The following is a 25,821-nucleotide window of genomic DNA, read 5'->3' as shown; positions in this document are numbered from 1 at the left end:
ATGAAATTGAAATATCTGACAGTTATTCCTTATATTTACATGCTTTGCTTCCGCCAATCCAGGAGCTCCAAGCCCTGCGTCTGTCCATGTGTTTGTTCCGCCCTGCACTTGGCTTTTTTGGAACCGGACCAATACATTGATGGGGAAATAAAGTACATTTTCAATTTGTAATTTTATCTCGGACAAAGACATTGGAAATGTAAATACTAGTATTGTGGTATAAGATATTCCGATATTGATGCAATGCTCCATTGTGGTAGCCCGCGTTTCGTAATGGTTAGAACGTCTGCTCTAGAGTGACTATGTAAGGAGTCTATCCTTACGTCGCGAGTTCAAATCCCACTGTGGGACGTGGAGACCGGTCATTCGGATGAGACCGTATAAACCGTGCCCAGTGTCGCATTAGGTGTTGTCACGGAAAAATCCTTCGCTGCTCAGAGGCTGTAAGGACAAAGTAAGGACAAATTTTGCAGCTTTCCACCGGCAAGTGGCGGTGTCCCCATATAAGTGAAAATTTCTCGAGAAAGACGTTAAACAACATACAGACAAAAAAAACTGTTAATAGACTTCTTGAGATTGATCACTGTTTCTGAGCTTATTTTTAGCTTACCTGAGCCAAAGGATGGGGCCGCAATATACTATTAAAACTTAATCTAGGAGTATATAGGAAAGATCTTCAAAAATCTTCTCAAGAACAGCCAAGCTACGATTGGTCATATTAATATGGATGCATTTTCAGACGATGTAGATTCAGGTCTGTTTAAATCCTGACTGTAATGGCACTATATTGCCGTCAATCTTTACAATAAGTTCGTAAAAACCTCCTTGGCTAGCTAAATAATTTTTTTCCTCATTCACAGATTAGATTTATATTTATTTATTTGAGTGTCCCTACCTGCAGCTGAAATCGAAAAGTGGATCAATGATGAATAAAAGACCTTTACAAAGTAAATAATGTTTCGTAAACTAAATAGACTAGCACTTGATACAGGTCGGCTCTATTCGGGCCACTATCTCCAGCACTAGCTATTTTCCCTAACTTTATGTCAGTGTTATGACCAGTAACAGTGGACGACCACTCAATAAAATAATAGGATAAGCGAACAACCAAATTAGCTTCAGCTCTATTTGTGCCACTGAATTTATGCTTACGTACCTTTCCTAGAACTAAAACCTTTCTTTACCCGTATTTCTTATAAGGCTTCTTCTCTGTATTACAGGTGAACAAGAACGACCTAGAATCACAGCATTCCAAGTTTGTATACACACAGGGTGTTCTATTTGTAGGGGTTGTCAGGTCATTCCATTTTACCACGACAAATATGTTCATTAAAACGTTTGATTCAATAATTTCTCGAGAAAGACGTAAAACAACATACAAACAAAGATTTTTTTAGATCGATCACTGTTCCTGACATGTATCTACATCTTCAACTCTGTTGTTTAAAGTATGAGACAGGACATTACAATTTCTCTTGTAAATCCTACCGCAAACGGCTTAGAAGAACTTATTTTTAGCTCACCTGAGCCAAAAGATGGGACCACAATGACCGAATAAAATTTAATCTATGAGTATATAGGAAAAAGCTTCAAAAATCTTCTCAAGAACAGCAAAGCTACAATTGGTCATATTAATATGGATGCATTCTCAGATGGTGTAGATTCAAGTATGTTTAAATTCTGATCACCAAATGTAGGATGGGCCATAATGGACAATAAAAGTTTAACATAGGAGCATATAAGAAAATTCTTCAAAAATTCTGTTCTCAAAAAATAGCAAAGCCATGGTTGGTAATATTTATTTGGAATCATTCTCTGATAGTGTAGATTCAAGTTTGTTCAAATCATGACTCCAGGGGATGAGTTTGGGCCACAATGAAAATTCAAACTAATAGAAAAAAGGCTCAGTCAGTCAAAAAATATGCTAACATCCTTAATAAGTGTAGATTCAATTTTATTCAAAATACACCCCTCCCTCTCAGGTCTAGGTAGGTCTAGGTAGGGACCACTGTTGTATTTAAGCTTTTCAATACTGCTACTTTTTTTTGCTTTCCTCCTAGCCACGGTACTCAAGTGAGCAAAGTAGCCCCTTGGGTCTCCTGTTAAATATTTCAAATTTTTTAAAATTTTACATGTAACATTATTTACATGTACATTATGTACATGTTTTCTGCTTTTAGTATGACTAAAGATTTAGACGAAGCAAATGACGTTGAACAGGATGTCAAGAAAGTCTGTGATATTATTAACTTACCAATCTATGTCTTCAACATGAAACATGATGGTTCATCTTTATCATTCTACTGGAAACAATTTGAACCAAGTGACCAGAAACGGACAAATAGATGTTGCAGATTTTACATCACTTTGTTTTACAACCACTCGAAAAAAACCATTGACCGAATTATACCAATTAGTGGATGTAACTGTTTTCTTCCACCCCCACTTTCCCTTTTACATTTTGAAGATGGTAAAAATTTAATATATTCTCACACCAGCTAATATTTTTATTTTATAAATGTACTACTATTAATTTGTTTTAATAATATTGGATTCTTTTATAAATTTTGAATATATACATACATTAAACGCAAATGAAATCTAAATGTATAAGTAAATTTGTCTGTAAATATAAAAAGTTACATTTCAAAAATGTATAAATATCAGTATATGATTTTAGATGGCAATTCCAATTCTGACGTAAAATTATACATTAAAAAGAAGGACAGACACAAAGTCTTTGAAAGGTATTTCAGCGAACTAATTTACACTCTTTACCGCGATGAAGTGCGAGATTTTCCACCTTGTTCACCTTATTCTGGACTTCGAACAATACTACAGAGACAAGATATGAAAGAAAGAACAATAGACTCTGTAGAATACACTGATTATTCACTACTTCGATGCCTTAGTAAGGAAATATTTGGAACTGCGCAGCATGTTGATCTGCTTCTAATGGAGCTTACCTCCGAGATTCAACAGAATCAAAATGTCTATTTGCAAGATGTAGAAGACAATATAAAAGACACTTATGAAAAAATATTTGGTAAATATGCAGGTACAGAAAAGGAAAAACTGAAATTGGTCCAATACGCTGTTACACGTATAGAGGACGATTTGCCAGTGGGGGACTTGTTAATGTTAGCTGCATCTTCTTTTTTACAAACAAAAATTTATGTGTTACGATTTACCGAATCAAATTTATCTACAAAAAGTTACTGGAAGGAGTATCTTCCTCTGCGGCAGAGAGCTGATAGACATGGAAATAAGGACAGTCAGACAGAATTCATAACATTATTAGAGGCCGAATCAAAAAGATTCTACAGAATTGTTGCTAAAACAAGTGAATGTAATTGCGAACTGACTGTTCCAAAAGTTCCATCCGAAGAGCAGGACCCTGTGTCTCTTCTATCGAATGCAGGTAAACGCAGTCGTTTATAAGAAAAAGCTATGTGTGAAATTAATCACTCTAAAGCAACATCTGTTCAGTGCAGCATTCAGTATGACATAAGTTTTAATTTTTCAATTGAGATAAAAATGAGCCATATTTTTTAAAGGTTTGTTTTTTTCTTGCTTTTTTACTATCATAAGTAATTTTCAAACTCGATTTTATGTACAGATAAATACTTATTTTTTAGTATACCATGATGGTTTCTAAACGAATTAAAATTGATATTTCATTTCCAGATGGGTCATTTGTAAGGCATGTGAGAAGAATGGAGACCCTAATTGATATAATCATGGATTGTATTGACCAGTGGCTAAAAAGCAATTACCTTCTTCAGCAAACTTGTGACAAAATCGTTCAAGAACTGGAACTTCGTCGTCGAAACGTCAATATTGCAACGATTTCGGGTTCTAGCACTGGTATATTAGGTGCTGTTCTTACTGCAGTCGGAATTGGAATCGCTCCTATAACAGCAGGGGCTTCGGTTGCTTTAGCTGTTGCTGGTGGTGTGCTTGCAGCTACCGGTGGAACTGTGACTTTAGGAGCCAAATTTACTGAAACTATTCTGAACAAAAACACACTTGAAGTTCTGAAAAGATATCAAAATAATTTTCAAGAACTATCTAAAACGGTAGAATCAAAATTAGAAGAATTTTCAAATCAAATAAAAAGGCTTGACGATATAGCAAATGACATGAAACGTAGACAAGAACTTGAGGCTTTTGATTTTTCCGCAGTTCAGAGCTTACCCGGGATATTTCGAATGGCCAAGGGACTAACAATGATTCCATTGGCAATGCTACGGATTTCTGCACGGGGAATTACCATTCTTGGAGTAGTCATAGGTCCGTTGACCTCTCTTATAGATTTTGGTTTTATGGCTTTTTCCATCCGGAATATGATTAAAAAAAATAAAACAGACATCTCTGAAGAGCTACGAAAAATATCTTGCTCACTCTATGCATGCAGGCGGCAAATACACGTTTGGGCGTACGGAAACCAAAAAGATTTCATTCTTGACTCAGGGAATCCACAACAAAAAGAAATGAATTGACCTTCCGCTACGTACATATTCTAGTACCAATCACTGCTTTTGAGAGTAAAAACAATGAACTATTGAATATCCAGTTTTAAAATATTTATTCAAAATAATAAATGGCGTTAGGCGCGTATGTCTTTGTTTCCCGACAGACTGCAGCCTGCTTAACAACTGTTCATTTATTATCTTCTTTGTGTATCTACATATATTTACATGTCGAATATAAATCATGTATTGTTGTATACTTTTGACAAGAAGGTTAACTAGAGCGTGTTCCTTTCTATAAAAAGAAAAGAGGACATATTTTTCAGGAAGCAAAAGGATGATATCACCAAGCAAAAATAACATTTGATTGATCGTGTCTCATTTCTTTTTATGTAGAATAAAAACATTCCCACTGAAACTTTAAAATGACTGAAAAGAATTGATACTCAGCATGTGTTAATGCCTCGAATCTATTAGCCCCGTATTGATAAATTTGTTTACATCAATATTAAGTAACCTAGCTGTAGCATGTCTATTTTTTCAAGAAAAACACCTGTCCATCAATTACTAGCAACTCATCTGGAGTCATAATTCAATGTATGTCTTTTTTCCTCCTATCAGTTTGGAGGCCCGATGCTCTATCGGCCACTTCCGGCTCAAATTTGACTCGTTAAGCTATTCTTGATATTCACGTTGATTGTGATTTATCATCGTCTATAATAAAGTTAGAAAGGTGAAGTTCTTGGACTTGGTATCGGCAGACATTAGAAATAGGGCACCTTTAGTGTATGAGTAGCATGTTGAGCCCCAAAGTGCCGCACCTTAAACATCTATGAGGTGCCGTTTTGGTACTTAATCCCAATCAGTGATCTCACCAACTTGGTGATATTACCTATTCAATTGGTGAAAACACCTATTCGAATAAGTAATATCACCTATTCAGCTTCTGAATAAGTGATATCACCTATTCAGCTTCTGAATAAGTGATATCACCTGCAATTTGATTTGCATTGGTGATATCATCCATTCGAAAAGGTGATATCACTTATTCGAATGAGTGATATAACCTTTTCGAAAAGCTATATCACTTACTCGAATATGTATTCGAATAGTACCGTTCACAAAGCGAACCGTACTGTGCACAAAACGACACTTACCGTACTGAACAAGTGATGTACATAGTATCACGTTTAAGGATATTTTTATCGCATACTATTGTGATTTCAATTCAAGAGACGTGGTGTAGGTTAACCGATTCAAAGTTATTGGGTAGATCGGGATTTATTAAATAGAATAAATTTGCAGTAAATTGGAAATTACAGTAGTCTGTTTATTTTGAACAAGCTTATTCTAAAAAAAAAAGATTGAATAGCTAGCACTTTAGCATAATAAATCACAAAGGAAGATATCTGAACATTGCTAAAATTATACACTAAATCGATTAATAAGAATTCGCATTGGTGCAGTGGGGGTCGAGTTGGGGGGAGGGGCTGATTACAATTTAGAATGGTGAATCTAAGAGTGGGCTTCACGTCGGCGATGGCATAACTCCTAACTACTGTAAATCACTTTTTATTCGCGAGAACTTTATTTTCGCGTAATTACGCGAGACAGTATGATCGCGAAAATTTAATTCTCGCGTATAATAATATTTCGTAAGATTGTAATAACCAATAACCATAATTCGTGAAAATTTTGTCTCGCTAATCAAGAGTCAATGACTATCTCGCGAAAGTAAGGTGTCGCGAAAATTTAGTGATCTACAGTATGCTTAAGGAATTCTGAATTTTATACTGTAATTCAATTTCGAGATAAAAAATGAAAGGTCAGTAGACCAAATGAATGAGCACCTGCCATGCAGTTAGGAATTTTCCAGTCCGGTACCGTTTTAAGCAATCGCATCTTCTCGCGCCTTTCCGGAAAGTTCGGGAACATATTCATGGTTGCCGCGCTTTTCTGAGCCTGCCGAAAAGACCCAAGAAGGTACATTAGAAATGCTATGTATTCATTAGAGTACTTCAAATACAGTATTGGTTTTATAAGACCCGAGTTACTGTTACTTTTTGTTTATTTACGTCCAAAATTTAAAAATTACACTCTATAGTTTCGACCACACGCTCGACTGTTTCCGTAAACCCTTAATAGCTCCATTACGTTTTTTGACGTCACAGTCTTAATGTCTCGTGCGACTTGATGATTGAGGTGGCGGATAAACGTTTCAAATGTATTTTTGATGGCATAACTGCGCTTTCCTCAACGGTCAGAACGCAAAACATAAAAATTGTAGACTATGTCACGTTAAGAAAAACGAGCAGCATCTCCAAGGCCAACAACTTTATTTACACAATACCCGTGAACGCATATTTTTTGGCAAGATAATCACCTGAATATTGAATTAACCGAAAGTACACAACAAATAAATATAGACTGACAGTACGGCCTTGACAAACCTAGAATCCCAGAATGTCTATTAAACGAAATTGTTAGCATACCACAGAATCTCACACATCTGTTTCATATTTCGATAATTTACTTGAAAAAAAGGTTAATGGTAATCTAACAACCAAGCTCTATGATAAACGTGATGACTTTTCTTTCGTCAACTTCCCTTACTTATGCATTAATATACCTTTATTACCTGCATACGGAATTTAAATATCTCAGTTGAATCGATACGCAAGAGCATGCTGTACGTAAGAACAATTTTTGATAAAAGGTAAATTACTGATAAAGAAGTGGATGAAATAAGACTATCAATTGACTCTTTTAAAGTCATCATTTCGTAAGTTCTATGGTCGGTACAATGACCTTGAAAGCAAACACAATTTATCATTGAGTCATATGATGCATGACGCTTTTCATACTCATTGTTAGTCCATTATTTATACATTGAATTGACGAAGGATACTTCCGTTATTACCCTATCATGAAAAGAAAGGAGCACACGGCGGGTGTGAACGGTCGGCAGGGGAAGCTCACTCCTCCGTGGCACCCAATCCCATCTCTGATGTTTTGGAGGTCCGTGTTTGCTCTGCTCTTCCTTTTTTGTATTGTTTTATGAAATTTTGATCTTGAATGCTGTTCGTTATCTCCATATCTTTCTCCATATGTTTTATATTCCAAGAGAATAAGAATTATGTAATAATATAAGTTAATAAAGGTTGTTGATATGCATGTAAATTCCCCTCAAATTAAAGTCTAATGTTTTCATCTTTATGTAATAGTATTTGAATTAATTATGATTCAGATGAAAACAAAAACAGACCTGTTTAAAACAGAGTCAATTATTATTTGAAAGTAATTCAAGTAGAATTTCAAAAGATCTGATCTTCAAAAATTCCAAAAACGTCTTTGTTTGTAAGGCACATTATATAAATCATATTCTAGCAGAACTTGGATTAAATTCTACAAGAGATAATCCAACTTATACTCATAGTTCCCTTTCTAAGAAATTCTTCAAAATCATATGTCAGTTTTGAATATTTTTTAATATCCCAAAGAACCAAAATGATTTTGAACTACCTTATATATATATATTACATATATATATATATATATATATATATAAGATTCATTGTGTGTTCCAGTAAATGCTCAACCAAGCATTTTCCTTTACTCCTCACTAGGATATTAACCGTAGTGAAGGAGAAACTTCAAGAGCACTGTGCAACAATATATTCAGGAAGTGGTGTGAATCAGATGTGGATACTCAAAAATTCCAAAGAACTTTTGGACAATTTGAGATTTTACCAAAATCAACATCTTAAAAGCTTACGATATTTCAACTTAATACACACCCATTCCTAAGATAAATTAAACTCCAGGCTTTTTGATATCATTGACGGCTGCTTTTTCAAAAAAAATGACACTCGTAAATTTTCTTTCCTTCTCATTGGTCATTTGCAAAATTATTTTATTAAAACATATTCTTATTACACAAACAAGTAATCTAAAGTTGACATTAAAAAGATGCTTGAGTTTTTGATTGACAATATCTATATGGTTTTTGAAGAACAGGTCTTCCAACAGTCTATTTGAATCCCTATGGGTACCAATTGCACTCCGTTATTAGCAGGCCTATTGTTGTATTCATATTAACCGGAATTTGCGCAAAATCTTATGCGTGAAAAGAACACTTGTTGTGGCCTTCAACTCGACATTTAGATATATCGTCGACGTACTGTCAATAAAAAATTGTAATTTCCATTCCTTTGTGGATACAATATATCCCAGGGAACTTGAGATAAAAGATACCACAAAGTCTGACACATCTGTTTCATACTTGGATATTTTACTTCAAAAAGACTTTAATGCTAATCTAACAACCAAGCTCTATGATAAACGTGATGACTTTAACTTTTCAATCGTCACAGCAATATACCTTCATCACCTGCATACGGACGCCATAAAATTAAAACATTTATTTTTCAACAATTTCCAAAACAAGGTAAATCATTGACAAAGAAGTTGATTAAACAAGAATAACAGTAGTTTCGTTTAAAATCATCATTTCGTAAATTCTATGGTCGATACAATGACCTTGTCAGCAAATACAATTTATTATTGCGTCAAATGCTGACTGACGTTTTTCATTGTTAGTCCATTATTTTTACTCTGAATTGACGACGGATTTTCCCGTTATTTCCCGATCATGACAAGGAGCACATGGCAGGTGTGATCAGTAGGCAGAGGATGCTTACTCCTCCATGGCACCTGATGTTTTGGAGGTCCGTGTTTGCTCTGCTCCTATTTGTATTGTAAATGGAGTTTAATATTGGATATGTTTGTTATCTCCAGTCGAAAAGTGACGTTATCATGTGGAATCTATCAACATTGTTCGAGGTAAAGATCGTGGACTAGCGCCATAAAATTAAAACCATTTAAAGATACATGAACATCAATGAATTTTTCAACGTTTAATTAAAAATATCCTTTTCATTCATTTTGTAAACTATACATCTTAAAGTTTAGGTGGGGGTTTTTGTCCTATGCTTGAAAAGTGGGGGATATTAATTTGGGTTTGTCCGTCCGTCCGTCCGTCTTTCTGTCTGTCTGTAACGCTTTCGTTTTCACACGATATCTCAAGAACCCTTTGAGCTTTTGCAATGAAATTTAGCATAGCAACTCCCTATGGACGAAAGAAGAACCCTATTGACTTTGAGGTCAAAAGATCAAAGGTCAAGGTCATAAATAAGCAAATTCTGTTTGTTGTAACACTTTCGTTTCCACACGATATTTCTAGAACCATTTGAGCTATTGTAATGAAATTTTATATAGCTACTCCCTGTGACCTAATGATTTTGAGGTCAAAAGGTCAAAGTTCAAGGTCGTAAATTTATGCATTCTGTCTGTGTGTAACACTATCATTTCCGGGCAATATTTCAAGAAGATTTTGAGCTTATGCAATGTAATTTTATACCAAAACTCCCTAGGATCTCTGTCACCCCTCTCAAAGTTTGTTTTATTAGTATTTATAGTATTACATGTCGCTATTTTTAGCACAGGGGCATGAGGTGCGTAAAAAACAGGTTCTCGGCGGACATTATGTTCTTATTACATCTATTAGAACTGTTTAATAAAGGCTAAATAAATCAAACACCATTGATTGTGTAAAATTTTGACAATACCGAACATAAATATATACATGTATGTGACTTCACTTCTGCATACACTTGACTTCATGTAAAGCGATTCCGTGGTCTAGTGGTATGTTTCTCGCATCCCATGTGAGAGGTCCAGAATTCAAGACCCGGACGGACCACTTTTTTTTAGAAATACTTTTTTTTTTACTAAATAATAATATTCAGCACGCGAAATAGAAAATTTACGAGGTGTGGCTTGTAAAAACTCATAAAATCATCATTACAGTGTGATAAATATTCCATATAAAAAGAATCTTCTATACACATAATAAAGAATAAGCAATTAAATCTTTATATCCAAAATGGTATATTTTATTTGTTTCAGTATACATGCTTGTATACATTTAATAATTCTACAAATTCAATGAGGGGGATCCGACTTTCCTCCCCCATCCCCCCGAGCTGCGCATGTCTTACTTTTTCCTTAAGCGGGGGACACAAATTCTCTGAATCAGCTTGTTAATATTAAGTTTGGAAGCAAAGGTCGATAAAAAGTAAGAAAGAAATACTTTTGACTTGAAATATGTTTTTGAATACAAGACTGAGAATATAGGTTTTATTGACTGACGTCATGTTTTTTTTATTTAATTTTAGGAAAAGATGAGAAGCAGTATTCTCTTCCATATAAGGTGAATAAAAAAAAGTTCAACAATACCCATAATCACAGATCCCACAATGTATTTCTCAAGAGAAAATGTGATTACAGAATTTGACATTTTATAGTACCTATAGTTTAAAGGTGTGGTTGTTTTTACCTGTTGTTAGAGTAGTTTCACACGTGGTACTAGTAATTTGGTCATAATTTAATTTAATCTTTAATGTGCTTTTGAAAAAAGTTTGTTTAGAAAGGAACGCTATTAAAAAATATAAAGAATAAATTGTAACTAGATTTACATACAATACGTCAAAAAGTTTTACATTGGATCATCTTTTTAAAAAATGTCCTCTCCCGACCTACTAACTAAAAATGGCCCGCCCGACTCGCAATTTTTTTTACATTCCTTTTTATTCTTCTTATACCGTCAACAAATATGTTAAAATTTTCTGGAGAAAAATTTTTTCCCACCTTCCTGCCGACCCAAAAGAATTACCTTGAGTCGGGAGAGGGCAAGCGAACATTATTTTAAAGATGGCCTCGGTATAAATTCGATACAAGGAAAAGAATAGATTGAGCAAACACAAAATGTGTTTCTTTGTGTGCAAGTTTCTTTTCTGTGCTGACATATCTGGGTTATCATGTGAAGATTATGTGAAGATTTGCCAGACTAGGTGATAGGGAAAAAAACAATTAAGATTGGGTATCTTTGTACTTTAAAAAGTCTTCATTTCTGTATCGTCTTTACCCTTGAAAGTTTTTAGAATGAAAGAAATTTTGAAATAGTCTGAATTTGACATAAACTCTGCATTGCAACATAAGATTCTTTTAAGATCGTGTTTCCTGTTTGTCTACGTATTTTATCTGGGAGACCATGACGTAAATGCATGCACAGCTTATCACTTCTCTACTTCTCAAGCGACGACGTGGGATTGGTTTGAAGTAAGTACACTTTTGATAACTGAAAAATGTCTGCATTACGTAATAATGGAAATGATGGATCTATAATCCTTTTTCTGATTAATTCAAATATTATCAAAGAAATAAGTTATAAAATTGACAATAAATGTAGCTAGTTCTAATTATAAACTGTTTCAGATGTTCAACAAATGCTCCCCAACTCTCTTTTTAGTGCCCCTTTCACATCCTTTAAGGGAAGATCTTTTTATTTCTAATTTATACTTGTTGAAATATTTAAGGATTTATAATGCAGATATATCAAAATTACATTTAGCCAATCAGATTTCAGTGCATTTGCATACTCGAATCAAATAATTCCTACGGTCACCTCTTACATCCTAAAATCAAGTATATTGGTAAATTTACTCATTGCACATGCACGTATTTGCAAGTGTTAATGTGGTGACCATGCTTTCCTAGCTACACTTTCATTATACATTTTTTATTCAAGTATGAAAGCTTTTTGTAAGAAAATATGAATTAAAAATACATGTACATGTTCTAGTTCTTTCCCTCATTGCACATACGTGCACGTGTATGAATGTACATGATGACAGTTCAATCCTGTCTACACTTTTATTATCTCTTTTTTTTTTATCAAAGCATTTCATCGAAAATATTCATAAAAGATACAGCAGTAGTATGTATATTAGTCATTTAACTTATAGCACGTGTATGCATGTGCATTATGACCATGTCATATTGTCTACTCATTTAATAATAAAATATATAATACATGGCATATTTGACAGGTGGATGGGGATGCTTACTCCTCCTAGGCACCTGAGAGAGAGAGAGAGAGACAGAGAGAGAGGAGCACGTATTCAAATCTAATCGATCATTTTTTGCCGACACTATTTACAAAACATGTTATTAAATTTGACATAACTGCATTCAGTTACTGTGTGACAGGAGTCAAATAGTGTAAATATTAGATAAAAAACGATCGATTACTGGAAAAGCAGCTGTCAATGATAGCAAAAAGACTGAACTTTAATTTATCGTGGGGAATGCTTGTGTATAAAGTTGAAAAATCGTAAGTTTTTAAGCTGTTTAATTAAACGTAGGAGTTTGAATATGAGAAATCATTAAAGAATATAACATGATAGATGAACATTCTGGAAATATGACGTCTAGAAAATCTAGGCTGCATGTTTTAGCAACATTAACATGAACAGCTGATCAGACATTGTCGTCTGGTCATGTGATCGCCATCTAAATGGCTTGGAATTTTCATTTAGGAGTTTTCATTTGAATCAAACTATGTTGATTATCGGGGTTTATCCTATATAAAAATGTTTAGACTGTGATCATAATGAACCAAATTATACGTTTTAGATTTTGAGTAATTGAGAAACAGGTGAAAAGGACTTTAAAGCGTAAATCTATGAAGAAGACGAGCATTTCAACTCTGCTTTTTAGCAGATTTCTATGATATTTACTTATTAATCAACCTATGCAAAAAGATATTTACTACTTAAGACATAATTAGTTTAACGTTATTACAGGTTTGATGGAAAGAATCAAGGCAATTCTTGAAAAAGAAGGATTTGGGCTAATTTGGCAGCCAAGGGATGAGAATGCATTTTACTACATCATTCAAGCAATTAAGAACAATTCAGAAAAAAGGTCATGGTGGGATATGAGAAAAACAAAGAACGAAATATTTGAGTTTGAATTGCAGTATGCCTTGTATTTTCACCTTTTTCTCACTCAGTGTATTGCATGTGACGGGGGACATCCGGCAGAAGATTGCTTAGAGAAGGACTTTAAACAATCCCGGGCAGAGAAAAGATCCCCCTCTCCTAGAGAAATATTTGCTACTTCTGAAGTTTTGCAAAGAACAATATGCTTGTATCGGATATGTGCTTTATCTGTAAAAACTATCAAGGACTTCCAGGGGTTTATTTTTACTCCCTTTCTGCGAAATATGTGTACATTAGAACCAATCTGCATTGTCATGTTAGAAAGAAGTGACGGTTTTCCTGATTTTGGTCTGATTGATTTCAAATCTCATGATGAAAAGATTTTAAGCACCTGCCCTGGTGTTCTCCTAAATTTAGAACACAAGGATTGCTTGGGATTCAAATTTACAAATAATTATGACCTTCTTTTTACCAGATCATCTTACGGTCGTGATGACCATGTCACTGATTTATTTAGAAGAATTAGCTTCGAGGTGTATAACAACGACGAACATTTCGTTCGTATTATACACGCCATCTGCGACATTGAGCTGAAAGAAGACAATGTAGATGTTTTTTACAAGTATGCAGAAGAATCTTTCAGAGAAGACATCGAGCTTGACGAAAAGGAGCGTCTTCTAAGAGAACACGTAGAAAAAGTTCGATCGCAATCAAAAGACCCTGGAAAAGGAGAAATGCTTGCCTTATCATCAGTTTTGAACGCCGATATTTTCATTGGAAAGGAAAATAGAGACTGTTGGGAGCTTTACATGCCTGTTACAAGTACATATGCCAGGTGTCATCATTCACCTATTCTCTTACATGTAATATTACAGAATCAAGATTCCTCCTGTTATAAACCGTATATCACAAACAAAAACGAATGCGCCTGTTGCCAAGATAAACCATTTATTCTGGGACACATCGGAATGGTCGCAGAAAACCTTCATCAAACAGTCTGTATGTACCCATACTTTTTTTCTCAGTGTTTTTATTACTGTATTGTTTGACTATATTTGATTCAGTTTTCAGTTGTTTGCAGATAGGATACTTGTCTACCTTATAAAGTAAGTATGTAAGTAACTGTGTATTTTGTTTTGTTTTATGAATTGACGACGGAATTTTTCTGTTTCACACAAAAATTAATTAAAAATCTTATTTCATATACAAAGATATCAAAATTTCAATTTTTTTGCGGGTGTGAGTGACACATCTTTGCACATTCACAAATCAATTTTATTCTTAATCCTTAGGAAAAGTGGCAATCTCGTTGTGTACTTTAATGTTCAGGAGTATACGTGCTCTATATTGCTCCTATTTTGTAGTTGTTTTATGTGACTTCGCATAAATTGTAAACATCAACATGAACAGAACTCGTGCCCTGTTTACAAAAACTGTGTACATAACAGTGTGCTCGATTTGCTATATCAACTTCATTACATTGTATTTTTTAAACATTTCTTATTATAAAATTATTTTTCTGGATAAAAGTTTAAATATTTACACAACAAGATTGCCACTTTTCCTAAGGATTAAGAACAAGGTTAAAATTTGTGAAAGTGCAAGGATGTGTCAATCAAACCCGCCAAAAAATTTAAAGTTTAAATAACTTTTAAGTGAAATAAGATTTTTAATTAATTTTTGTGTGAAATGCTATTAAAATACATAAGTCGTAATATTATAGAGAAATTATTGACTTCAAATCTGTGTCCAAGTACCTTTAAGTTTTTTTTATGAATTGACGATGAATTTTTGCGTTATTTCCCGATCGTGACAAGGAGCACACGGCGGGTCAGCAGAAGATGCTCACTCCTCTATGGCAACTGATGTTTTGAAAGTCCTTGTTTCCTGTGCTCCTATTATTTATTGTTTTATGGACTTTGATATGATATTAAATACTGTTTATTATCTCCATGTCCTTCATTACATTGTGTATTTTTTAACATTGTTATCATCCTGATAACAAAATCACATCAATCTGAACTGCACTAGGTCTATTAGACCTTCCGTTACTTTTTTCAGTTATTTATATGGAAAAAGTTAGGGTTATTGAGCAATGTGAGTTTAACCATCGCCCAGATGGCGCCATGATCAGACCGATTGCTCTTAAGGGAGCCGACTATAGTTTCCATTGCGCAATATTTTGCGCATCATTGTTTTAATGCAACTTTTTTCGCTTAATTATTAAAATTAAACAAAATTAAAAAATTATAGGTATAAAAATGTAATTAAAACTTGATATAACTGATTTTTTAACCGATTTTGCAATTGATAGGTAGGTTGACGTCGTTACAGTGTGTTTTTGACGTTATGATAATCTGTAGCTCTTAAAGAAAGGGATAATAAAAATATTAATAAAGGAAAAGTAATAAACATACGCTATTGAAATTTAAAACATAGAAATTTGAGAATGTCTCCAATATTTTTATTATGTTTTCATGTGAATCCATTGCGTACGTCATATTTTATAATACTCTATAAAAATAGTAAAATTTGCTAATTTTTTGCATTTTAAGATGCCCCCTTTGGTAACAAGACGGTAGAATTCGTGTTTCTTACATATATTGTATAATATAGTATTACTCATCAAATATTATAGTTTGAACAAAATGTCTATTGTAGTATTTGTATAATTTGCTGTAAAGTGCTAAAAATGGCATTTTATATAATCCTGAGTAAATGTACCTATATTTTGAATGATTTCAAACTTTGCATGTACACTGAAGTTAATGTAAGTTATATATAAAAAATGAAGAGTTTCACATTTGTAGTTTTCACACAATAAAACTTAGTCCCTTTGTATACTCGTATGACATATAACTGGTGAATGTGTTTAACCTGTGCTAGATCCATTATGACGTCATAATTAATTCAATGTCATTTTGCCGTACTTGACAGCTTCAATAGAAATGGTGTTTTGAAATTCACAGAATTCAATCATGCCGAAATTCTTAATTCAATTCATATATTTTTTGGTTTATAATGCTTAATGGCAATATATTTCTGGAATAAGAGAAAACCTGTAGGCACCTTTCATTTACTAGATCTAGACCTGAAGTCGACAAACCCAAGACTATCTAGTATAATAAAATTACAATGTATACAACTTTCGTAATAATTTGAATGGTATGTAACATTTTGAAGGAATGCAAAAATTGTAAGAAATCTTTATTTGCCAGCTAAATACTGTCATATCTTGATGATATGTGTCTAAGTCAAAGATGTACCTGTTGTAGATCGTGTGATCGTGTGTACATTTTTGTGATATTTATAATGAAATTATGTGCATTCCTTTTCACAATTATTTGTTACTTATTCATATTGTTGGTGTTTTATTACAATTTTTCTATTAAATGTGATCTTTTTGATTTATTGGTACAATTTCTGATAAATATCTAATCTGAAAGTAACCCCAAACAGTCATTTAATTATTAAATCCCGTGTAAGTGCAAAAAGGTCAGGAATATGAGTATCGGTAAATAGCCTATCTCTCATTAGTTAAAGGGGAAAGGTATATATTCTAATCACTTTTTGTAATCATTTAAGTATGTTCTTCATCATATTAAAGATTGAAAACATTGTGACAAAGAATTCTAAAAAATATTTACAAATGTAGGGTGCAAAATTGACTAAAAATTAAAACATTTTTTTTAATGGTGGACTTATCTTTTATGTAAATTGAATAAAAAAGAAATTATTTTTGAAAAAAATATTGTTTAATATTGTTCAGTTAATAAAGTCTATAAAGACGATGTTTGAAGAAGTATTTTTGTTATTTTTCATAATCCCTTTATGACAAGTACCCCTTAAAATATTTGAAAATGTGAAGTCGCAATATGTAATTACCATACCAAGTTTCACAGCCTGTACTAGATTTAAAAACAAGGAAACATATCATGAGCTTTTAACTGATTGATAAGCAAGTACTAATTTATCATTTTGAAAAGTTTGAAAATCTTGTGACAAAGACTTTTCCGACATAGGTTCTACCTTAAGTTGCAGAGTTAAGAGTTGATCGTTGTATCGCATGTTTCATTGATTGTTAATTCTTTGATTGATTTTATGTTGTTTTACGTCCCGTTCGAGAATTTTTCACTCATGTACAGACGTCACCATATACCGGCGAAGGACTTTTACTTGATACTCAGGGTTATTGAGCAGTGAGAGTTTTTGTCGTGCCAACGCCCACTACGATACGGGGCCTCGGTTTTTAGGCCCTCAATTTTGACTTTAAAGTACCGGGCGCTTGGCGGTCAAACAATTGCTACTTCTTTTTTATCGACTACTTTCCAAATCACGCTCTACTCGTTGCATGTTTGAATCCACTGTGTGACAGGGAGACCGATTTATTTAATGAGACCGTATGAACCGACGCCCAAGTCGCAGAAATTACTGGCACAAGAAAACTCTTTAAATGCTCAAAAACCGAAAGTATCAAGTACAAGTCTTAGATTGCAACCCTAACCGTCAAGTGGTGACGTTTCAGGGCTGTTCAGTGAATAATGCCATCGGTGCTCGGAAAGAAACAAAAAATGCTTTTAAATGATTTAGTCTTAATGATTTCACTTAGATATTCTCTTTTAAGGACGCTCGATCCTGAGATTTTGAGCGTATTTTGGTCAGGTCCTTTTTTTATAAAAATTCTGCATCATTTTTCAGTTTTAACATTAAATCTGAATTCTATAGTGCAAATTTAACTATATTCAACGAAAAAATCGCGATTAAATTCCATTCAAGTAAATTTGATATATATATTAGAAAAATGATCAGTTTTTCCATTTTGAACTATAACAGTACTGTTAATTTTGGATTTCTATTTTTCCATCCTCGTTGCACAAAAAGCTGTTTTAAGCAGTGAAATGTGTGCTATTCTGGTTCTGAAATATCTATTTCTTATGAATTCTATCAACAAAGTGTGACAAATATAGTAAATATATTCTGAAAATCCAGAAAAAAATGGAGTTAATTTTAACGTAAAATTGACACCTTTTTAGTAATATCTGAAAATTTACATCATATACCCTCTCTTTTGATATTCTCTTCTAAATATTTAAGATAAATTTGACCTATTTGCTTAAAATCAGAAAACGTTTAAGACTTTAAAATACTTTTCTTGCTTATCAAATTTTCAATGCCAGAAAAACCACTTTCTACTAGTGCAGAAAGGTCAAATAATTGATAATGCGAAGCAATTTGAAACTTTTTCTTAGTCACAATTTTTAAGTGTCTTTTTAAAACAAACTTAGAGTTCATTTTGTTTCATGCTTTAATTGGATAAAAATGTTGGAGGAAAAACGTCAAAAATTCAATTTTTGATTAAGACACAAATTTCAGTGCAAAAAGGTCATATTAAATGTACTATAGCGCCAAAAGAAGCGTATTCACCCCCATTTTTTTTATTTGAATTTTAATTAAGCTATATATGTAGAAACTAAAAATATACTTGGCAAAAAAAGTTTAAGACTTTAAAAATCAGGATCGAACGTCGTTAATTAAAACACATTTTTGAGTATTGCCCTTTGTATACTGGAATATGGTAGATCCTATGTGTTCCTATACTTTTTTTCTTTCTGAAAGGTTTTTTTTTCAGGTTTGGGAAATTTAGTTAGTAAAAGTTTAAAAGATCTGGCGAATATCGTCGGTGTGACGAAACATTAACTTTCAGTTTATCCCCAAAACTTCTTTACTTTTCATGGCCTGTGGGTTTGGACGCTATCGTGAAGAAATTTAATGCAGTGTATTCCTGATTCTAGTTCCTACCTCTCATAAACCTTTCGATTTTTTGGCAATAAAATTGCTTTCTAGACTATTCTAGATTATATATTTCTTTTTGTAACCTCCTGCGTGGTTCCACCCTAGCAAAATGGACAATATTTTGCCTTTTTCTATTCTATTCCTGTCAAAACTTTGATGCAAGAGAAGTGTCCATTATTGACCAATTATCAACAATTAAAACAAACGTAGATCATGTTACACAGAGATACTGACATATAAATATAAATAATTGAAAGTTTTTTCCTATCGCAATACTTTCAGAAGAAGTATCTCCTGGATTTTCTTCGATCCAACATAACAATTTCATAATGAAGCTATAAAACTGAGCATTTCATTTAAAGATATGAATATTTTTTTTAAATATGCTAAAAATAAGTTTTAAATCAGCCAAAATACTCTTACTATTTTTAAATTAGTCAGAGCATCATGCTGTCCCTCCTCCAGGCACGCTTTCCACAAACATCTTGACCACATTCCTAACAGTAGAACAACTTGGCCAGAAAGAGAAGATTTTTTCGCACCAAATGAATTCATCCAGAATGCGTTAGACAGACTTTCAACAGAGGGACGGCGAATTGATCAGATAAATGGAGGAAATGGCACTCTTACATGCGCATTGATCAAGGAAATATATGAGCAGAAAGAATCCTTTCCGAGGTAAATTCTTCTTTTTTTCAAACATATTTTTGCAGTTCAGTCTATTCAGGCATATAGTAGTATATTTCTTAATAAAATTTGATAATATATTGAAAGAATTCTTATTTTTTTTAAAAATATCTAAGGGTAGAACGGTTTTTACTGACAAACAATTTATTTCAATAATTGTCTGGCTGAAACATTCTTAAATTTCATGTTTTATTGATAGATGTACGTTACTAGGAAAAACATTTCTTGACAAGCTTCAAAAATAAATTTATCATTCTTTATTACCGAACAGTATCTAAATGTGCACAAAATCAGTGTTCAAAATTACTAAATCATGAAATATATTATAACCATGTAGGGAAAGTAGGAGAAAACCAAAATACAATTGTATTGATAAGGTTTGTAAACAACTCTTGTGAGCCTCATGTTTTTCAAGGAGTAAAATGACTTTCCATAAATCACAGATGAGGGATTATCAGGCAGTTTAGAACTTGATCTCATGAACAACCAATTTTAATTTTAAATCTTCTTTATTTTACATTTTCAGTGATATACTTGATATACTTGAAAATGAAAACACTAAACTCGATGAGAAACTGCAAAGAGTCGCTGATTGGAGCAGCTTACCGATTTATATCTTCAATATGATAATCATGAACAATGAGCATCGTCCAGTGTTTCATTGGACTCGATTTGAACCAACGACTTTGATCCAAACACGCCAAAGAAGACCATGCAGATTTTACATCACTTTGTTCTTTGACCACTCAAATGATGTTTTTAATAGAATCATTCCAATAGGAGGATGCAATTGCAATTTGCCACCCCCAGTATCGCTTTTGCAGACAATAGCAGGTACTGTAACACCTAACACTCAGTAAATTAAGTTTATTTCATTCACCTTGTTTTAGAAATAATCATACAAGAAAGTCACACTATCTCGAATTCAATTATCATCAGAAGAAAATGAGATTTTTTTAACGGATTTGAGATATCTAGGTTAAAATACAATACGAAAAAGTTACATATCCAAGGTATTCGAAATGTTAGACAAACGGAAGATCAATAGCTACTGTCTGATGGTTATAATTAGATCCTTTGGTGAGCATAGTGTTATTTAAAACTGGATACAATCAAAACATTTACTTACTCTAAAAATTTTCATTCTCCACTTAAATTTCAATCTACTTGTTCACACCGTACAAAAAATTTAAAAGGTAAATTTCGGACACAAGCAGTCTGTACTTTGACATCATCTGATGCATCATTTACTTGAATACCTATAATGAGTTCAAAAAGTGACCTCTAAATTACCTTCTATACAATTTATAATTATGAAAGTTCTTATTTTTATTTAAACGGTGTTTATTAACATAATTTGAACAGCCAAATGAGGCTGCACACCACTCTGTGACTGCAGATTCCACATCTGATGTTTTTAGATGTCTGCACAGTAAAATTTGGTTATATCAAAGTCACTGGGACCTATGAAATTACTTCGCTATATCCGTAAATTCGTAATATCCTTGTTCGTACTAAATGAGTTTTGCTGTATCAGCTCTGCTTCTAATTTGCATTGTTCCAATAGACTTTTGAGTTTTATAACTGTTCCTTTGTTTTTTCTGCTTCTCTGCAAACAAAAATTCGAATGGATCAATGTCATATATCGATAAAATAATCTAATATATGACATTTTTAGAAGTTTGATATTTGTTTTGTTAATGAGCATGTGAATCATATTTATATTTTAGAACTTGAAACAAACATGCTTCCAATAGAACCTGACAGCAGGCACAGGATATTTGAGTCATACTTTAGTGAGGTGCCGAATGAAAGCCTGTACTGCACAGAAATCCGAGATTTCCCTCCGTGTTCACCATATTCTGGACTTCGAACTGTCCAGCTGAGACCAGATATGAAAGATAGGACAATAGATTTTGTGGAATATTCTGATCATTCCCTGCTTCGATGCCTCAGTAAGGAAATATTTGGAACTGAGCAACATTGTGAATTCCTCCTGAAAGAGCTAAGCATAGAAATTCTACAAAACACTAATTCCTACCTGCCATTCCTGGAAAACATCACCAAATTTATTTTTGAGAAAAAGTTTGGGAAAATGAAAGGTTCTGAAAAAGAAATAAAAGAGTTGGTAACATTCGCAATTTCACGAATTGAAGATGATTTACCGACTGGAGACTTCCTACTTTGGGTAATTAGCACATTTTTCCAAATTGATGTTTTTGTGCTACGATTTGCAGAATCGCAGTCATCTGCAGAAAGTTACTGGACTGAATATTTCCCTCTGCGAGAGAAAAAGGACCGATATGAAAATTCTAGAAAAAGACAAACGTTTCTGACATTAATAGAAACACAGACAAAGAGATACTACAGAGTTGTATCAAAAACTGACGTATGCAACTGTGACCTTATTGCTCCAACAGTTCCAAACAGAGTTCAGGATCCTTTGTCTATTTCTTCCGACCACGGTAAGTAAACGTATGGTATTTTGCAGACTTCTTATAAAAACAGATTTTTAAAAAATGAATAATTTGCTGTATTTATGAATTTCAAAAAGTGAAAGAATTTCTTCTTCAAAAATTCAAAAATATTTTCGTTACTTTTATGACATCGATGGTCTTACTTTCTCTTTTAAAATCCAATCAGCCGTACTTCACAAATTTTAGTCGATTAGGTACTAGTATTTGTCATTCACTTTTTGTCTCGCCTGCAGAGCAAAGCGGCTCTGAGAGTCTATTTACCCTGCTTATGTCCTGTCTATTCGTCCGTTTTTCCGTATTACCGACCTAGTTATCATTGAACTTGACCTTTGACCTTATTTTTAAAATAGTTGACTGTACAAATACACAACTACCTTTCGACATTCAAGAATCGAAGTAAGTCAATGCCGTTTAGCATGTTCACTGTTTGTCATAACACATTTTGAAAATTCCAGCGTTACGGTCCACTTAACCTTTGACCTACTTTGCAAAATTTACTACTGAGTGTAAAATTTAAAGAGGCTGGGTGGTCGTGGCCATTTTTAGACTATTTTGATCTCCTTTAGAAGAAGAGCTCCATATAAAGATATAATAAAATGATCAAATTTTAAAATTAAATTTATGAATTTTTTCTTTGCCAAATGATAGTTGACAGCTCAAGATATCATATAACGAAATTTAAGTTATATCGAAATTTAAGTTATATCTGAATATAATGGCAGTGGTTAAAATCCAAAATATATGTCAAAAAAAGTAATAGGAGGTTGTATGACCACCTAGCCTCCTTAACTTATGTCTTTTGAATTTAGAGAGGTGTTTTTTTTTCACTGTATGAAAATACATTTACCATAAAATAATGAAAATGAAGTACTATGAATGTACATCGAAATCAGTCTTCAAATATGGATGGCGTAGACTGTCAACAATCAAAAAAACAGACCGGCTGACGCCTCTTTTGAAAGATTATTCGAAATCACGAATTAATAAATTTATAAACTGTAAAATAATTATTTTTTTTGTAATTTAAATATCATTAATACACATTTCGCATTAAAGGGTTAGGGATCTGTATTTCTATTTGATTGTCAGATTCTATCAAAGACTTACTATCCCTTGATTTTTATTTTTATTTTTTTGGCATGAACTAAATGCTAATTGCAAAAGTAGCTGACCAATTTTAGATTTAGTTACATCTTTATTCTTAAATGAATCTAAAAGCAGGCGACACATGCATTCCTTGGAATACTCTAGTTCAAAAAATACCTGCAATGTATTTTAGGATACTTTTTATTCTTTACCAGATTGGAGAATCACAAAGCAAATGAGAAAAATAGAGGCCATGATTGAAATTGCCAAGGATGCAATAGACCGGTGGCTCAAATGCAACCTCATTCTTCAACAAACTTGTGACCAGGTAATTGCCGAAATGGAACTTCGTCGCCGAAACGTCAACGTTGCAACAGTATCAGGCTCTTCTGCTGGTATAGTTGGGGCTGTACTAACTGCTGTTGGGATTGGTATTGCCCCTTTGACAGCAGGAGCATCTCTTGCCTTATCCGTCACGGGTGGTGTCCTTGCAGTAACTGGCGGAACCGTTGCTGCTGGTGCAAAAATTACCGAAACCGTCCTAAACACCAAAACGATTGAGATTCTGAAAAGATATCAAGATGAATATCAGGAACTTTTCGAAACTGTGCAGATCAATCTGCGTTTACTGACAGATGAAATAAACAGGCTTGGCGACATAGCAAGTGAAATGAAAACTAATCAAGAAATAGAGTCTTTCGATTTTGCAGCACTTCAAACTTTACCTGGGATACTAAGAATGGTTAAGGGGTTAACAATGATTCCATTAGCACTACTACGAATTTCTGCAAGGGGAATAACCATTCTTGGAGTAGTTATAGGGCCTTTGTCCGCGCTGATAGATGTAGGTTTGCTAGCTTTTTCTATCCGGAATATGATTCAAAGAAACAAAACCGACGTGACCGAAAATCTTCGAAGAATATCTGCCTCCCTCTACGGTTCAAGGAGACAAATGCATGCTTGGGCGTATGGAAATCAGAAGGTTTTCTTTCATGATTCAAAATAATTCTTGAGGACATGACACCCATTGAATTAAATAAGAGCACCTAAGAATATGATTTTTCTAACTCATATTTTCTGTCGATGTATTGTTGCTATGTTATAAAATTAAAAAAAAATAAAGAGTTTGTTTTCAGAAACATCTATTTTTTTCTCAAACGAAGAAAGCAAAAACAAAATATTTAATGCACTTTTAATTTCGCTAGTCTGGTTTAGAAGGTTATATTCACCAAGTATGTATGAATATTTGATTATTTTTTTAGTAGTTATAAAAAAAAAATGGACAATCTGGTGATGCTTTCTATTATGTATATCATGTATTAATATTGTTGTAAATTTGTATCTAGTGTACACTGACAAAATCTTCTTTAAAACTGTATGTTCTGGAGATTCAAATAAAAGAAAAACAATACCAATAAAATAAAGCTTCTTTTAGCAGATCTGTAATTTTATCCTTTTTAGTAATGAAATATATGGAGATAAGGAACAGTATTCAATTATTCTTTTTACATGTAAACAATAACAATAAAAGAATGAATTTAAAACTTTAATGAATAGGATACAATCACGGTTAATAAAAAAAAAAACAATCCCACACTTTAAAGTTGACATGAAATATAATCAATGGACTTGGAAAATAAGAAATAAACAAGAGGTACATGGACCACAAGGCTCCCCTGAGTCACTTTGGTCCTATACTTCTGCATCAGATTTTTTCCGAATGAACGTATTCCAGTTTAAACTTTTTACTACTTTTTTGTGTCTTTATTCAAAGGTGTTGGTTAGAAAAATAAATTACACTACCAGAAGATTCTTTTACTGATTCAGCCTGGCTTTGCTGTTCCTCTGAAAAGGAATTTTAAAGATTTTTCTCTATATAATTCCTATTATGGTCTCTCCCAATACCCTCAGCCCATAACGTGAACAGTTCAACCTGAAAAGAGTTTGTTATTAAGGATTGAATTCGTTCAATAAATTTCAATGTAAAAATTTTGATACTTAGTATTCTATTGTGGTCCGACAACCATGACCTGAACAATTTAGTATCTACACTTCTTGAGGAAGCTCCCAAAAATGATTAAAATTTTCTGGCCCAGTGATTCGTGCTATATGTTTTGATGTAAAACATTAATTTCCAACTGTGGTCCCATCATCCCGGGGTCCATAATTTGACAGAGAATCTTCATACCTTAGAAGCTTCCACATAAGTCTGAGCATATCTAGCGAGTTGTTCTTTAGAAGTTTTTTTTTTAATTCCCAATACATTTATTTTAAAAAATCTTGTAGCCATACCTTCACCCTGGAAGCCATGATTTGACCAGATAAGAATCTAAATCACTAGAGAAAGCTTAGACACAAGTCTAAGCTTTTCTAGTTATGGGGCTATAGGGAAGAAGATATTTACAGATTTTTTTCTTCGCATATACATGTACATGTATTTCATTTTTTTTAATTGATGTTTTG

At 33.2% G+C, this 25,821-nt stretch overlaps 2 protein-coding genes across 2 annotated transcripts; both read left to right on the top strand.

Moving 5' to 3' along the window:
• Positions 1 to 2,696: 2,696 nt before the first annotated feature.
• LOC134281184 (uncharacterized) lies at positions 2,697 to 4,541 on the top strand. The gene is made up of 2 exons (XM_062763652.1): positions 2,697 to 3,421; positions 3,688 to 4,541. Exons 1-2 carry the CDS (start codon positions 2,851 to 2,853, stop codon positions 4,500 to 4,502), a joined length of 1,386 nt encoding a protein of 461 aa, XP_062619636.1. The 5' UTR covers positions 2,697 to 2,850; the 3' UTR covers positions 4,503 to 4,541.
• Positions 4,542 to 11,547: 7,006 nt separating this feature from the next.
• Positions 11,548 to 24,483, top strand: LOC134281200 (uncharacterized). Its single transcript, XM_062763683.1, has 6 exons — positions 11,548 to 11,651; positions 13,178 to 14,314; positions 19,546 to 19,786; positions 20,322 to 20,629; positions 21,526 to 22,260; positions 23,574 to 24,483. Exons 2-6 carry the CDS (start codon positions 13,183 to 13,185, stop codon positions 24,362 to 24,364), a joined length of 3,207 nt encoding a protein of 1,068 aa, XP_062619667.1. The 5' UTR covers positions 11,548 to 11,651; positions 13,178 to 13,182; the 3' UTR covers positions 24,365 to 24,483.
• Positions 24,484 to 25,821: the final 1,338 nt, after the last annotated feature.

This window comes from Saccostrea cucullata, unplaced genomic scaffold (assembly GCF_032062105.1).
Source record: "Saccostrea cucullata isolate Sc308-1 unplaced genomic scaffold, CSIRO_AGI_Scuc_v1 ctg395, whole genome shotgun sequence".
Lineage (NCBI taxonomy): Eukaryota > Metazoa > Mollusca > Bivalvia > Ostreida > Ostreidae > Saccostrea > Saccostrea cuccullata.
This window is presented reverse-complemented; position numbering and strand designations above follow the sequence as displayed.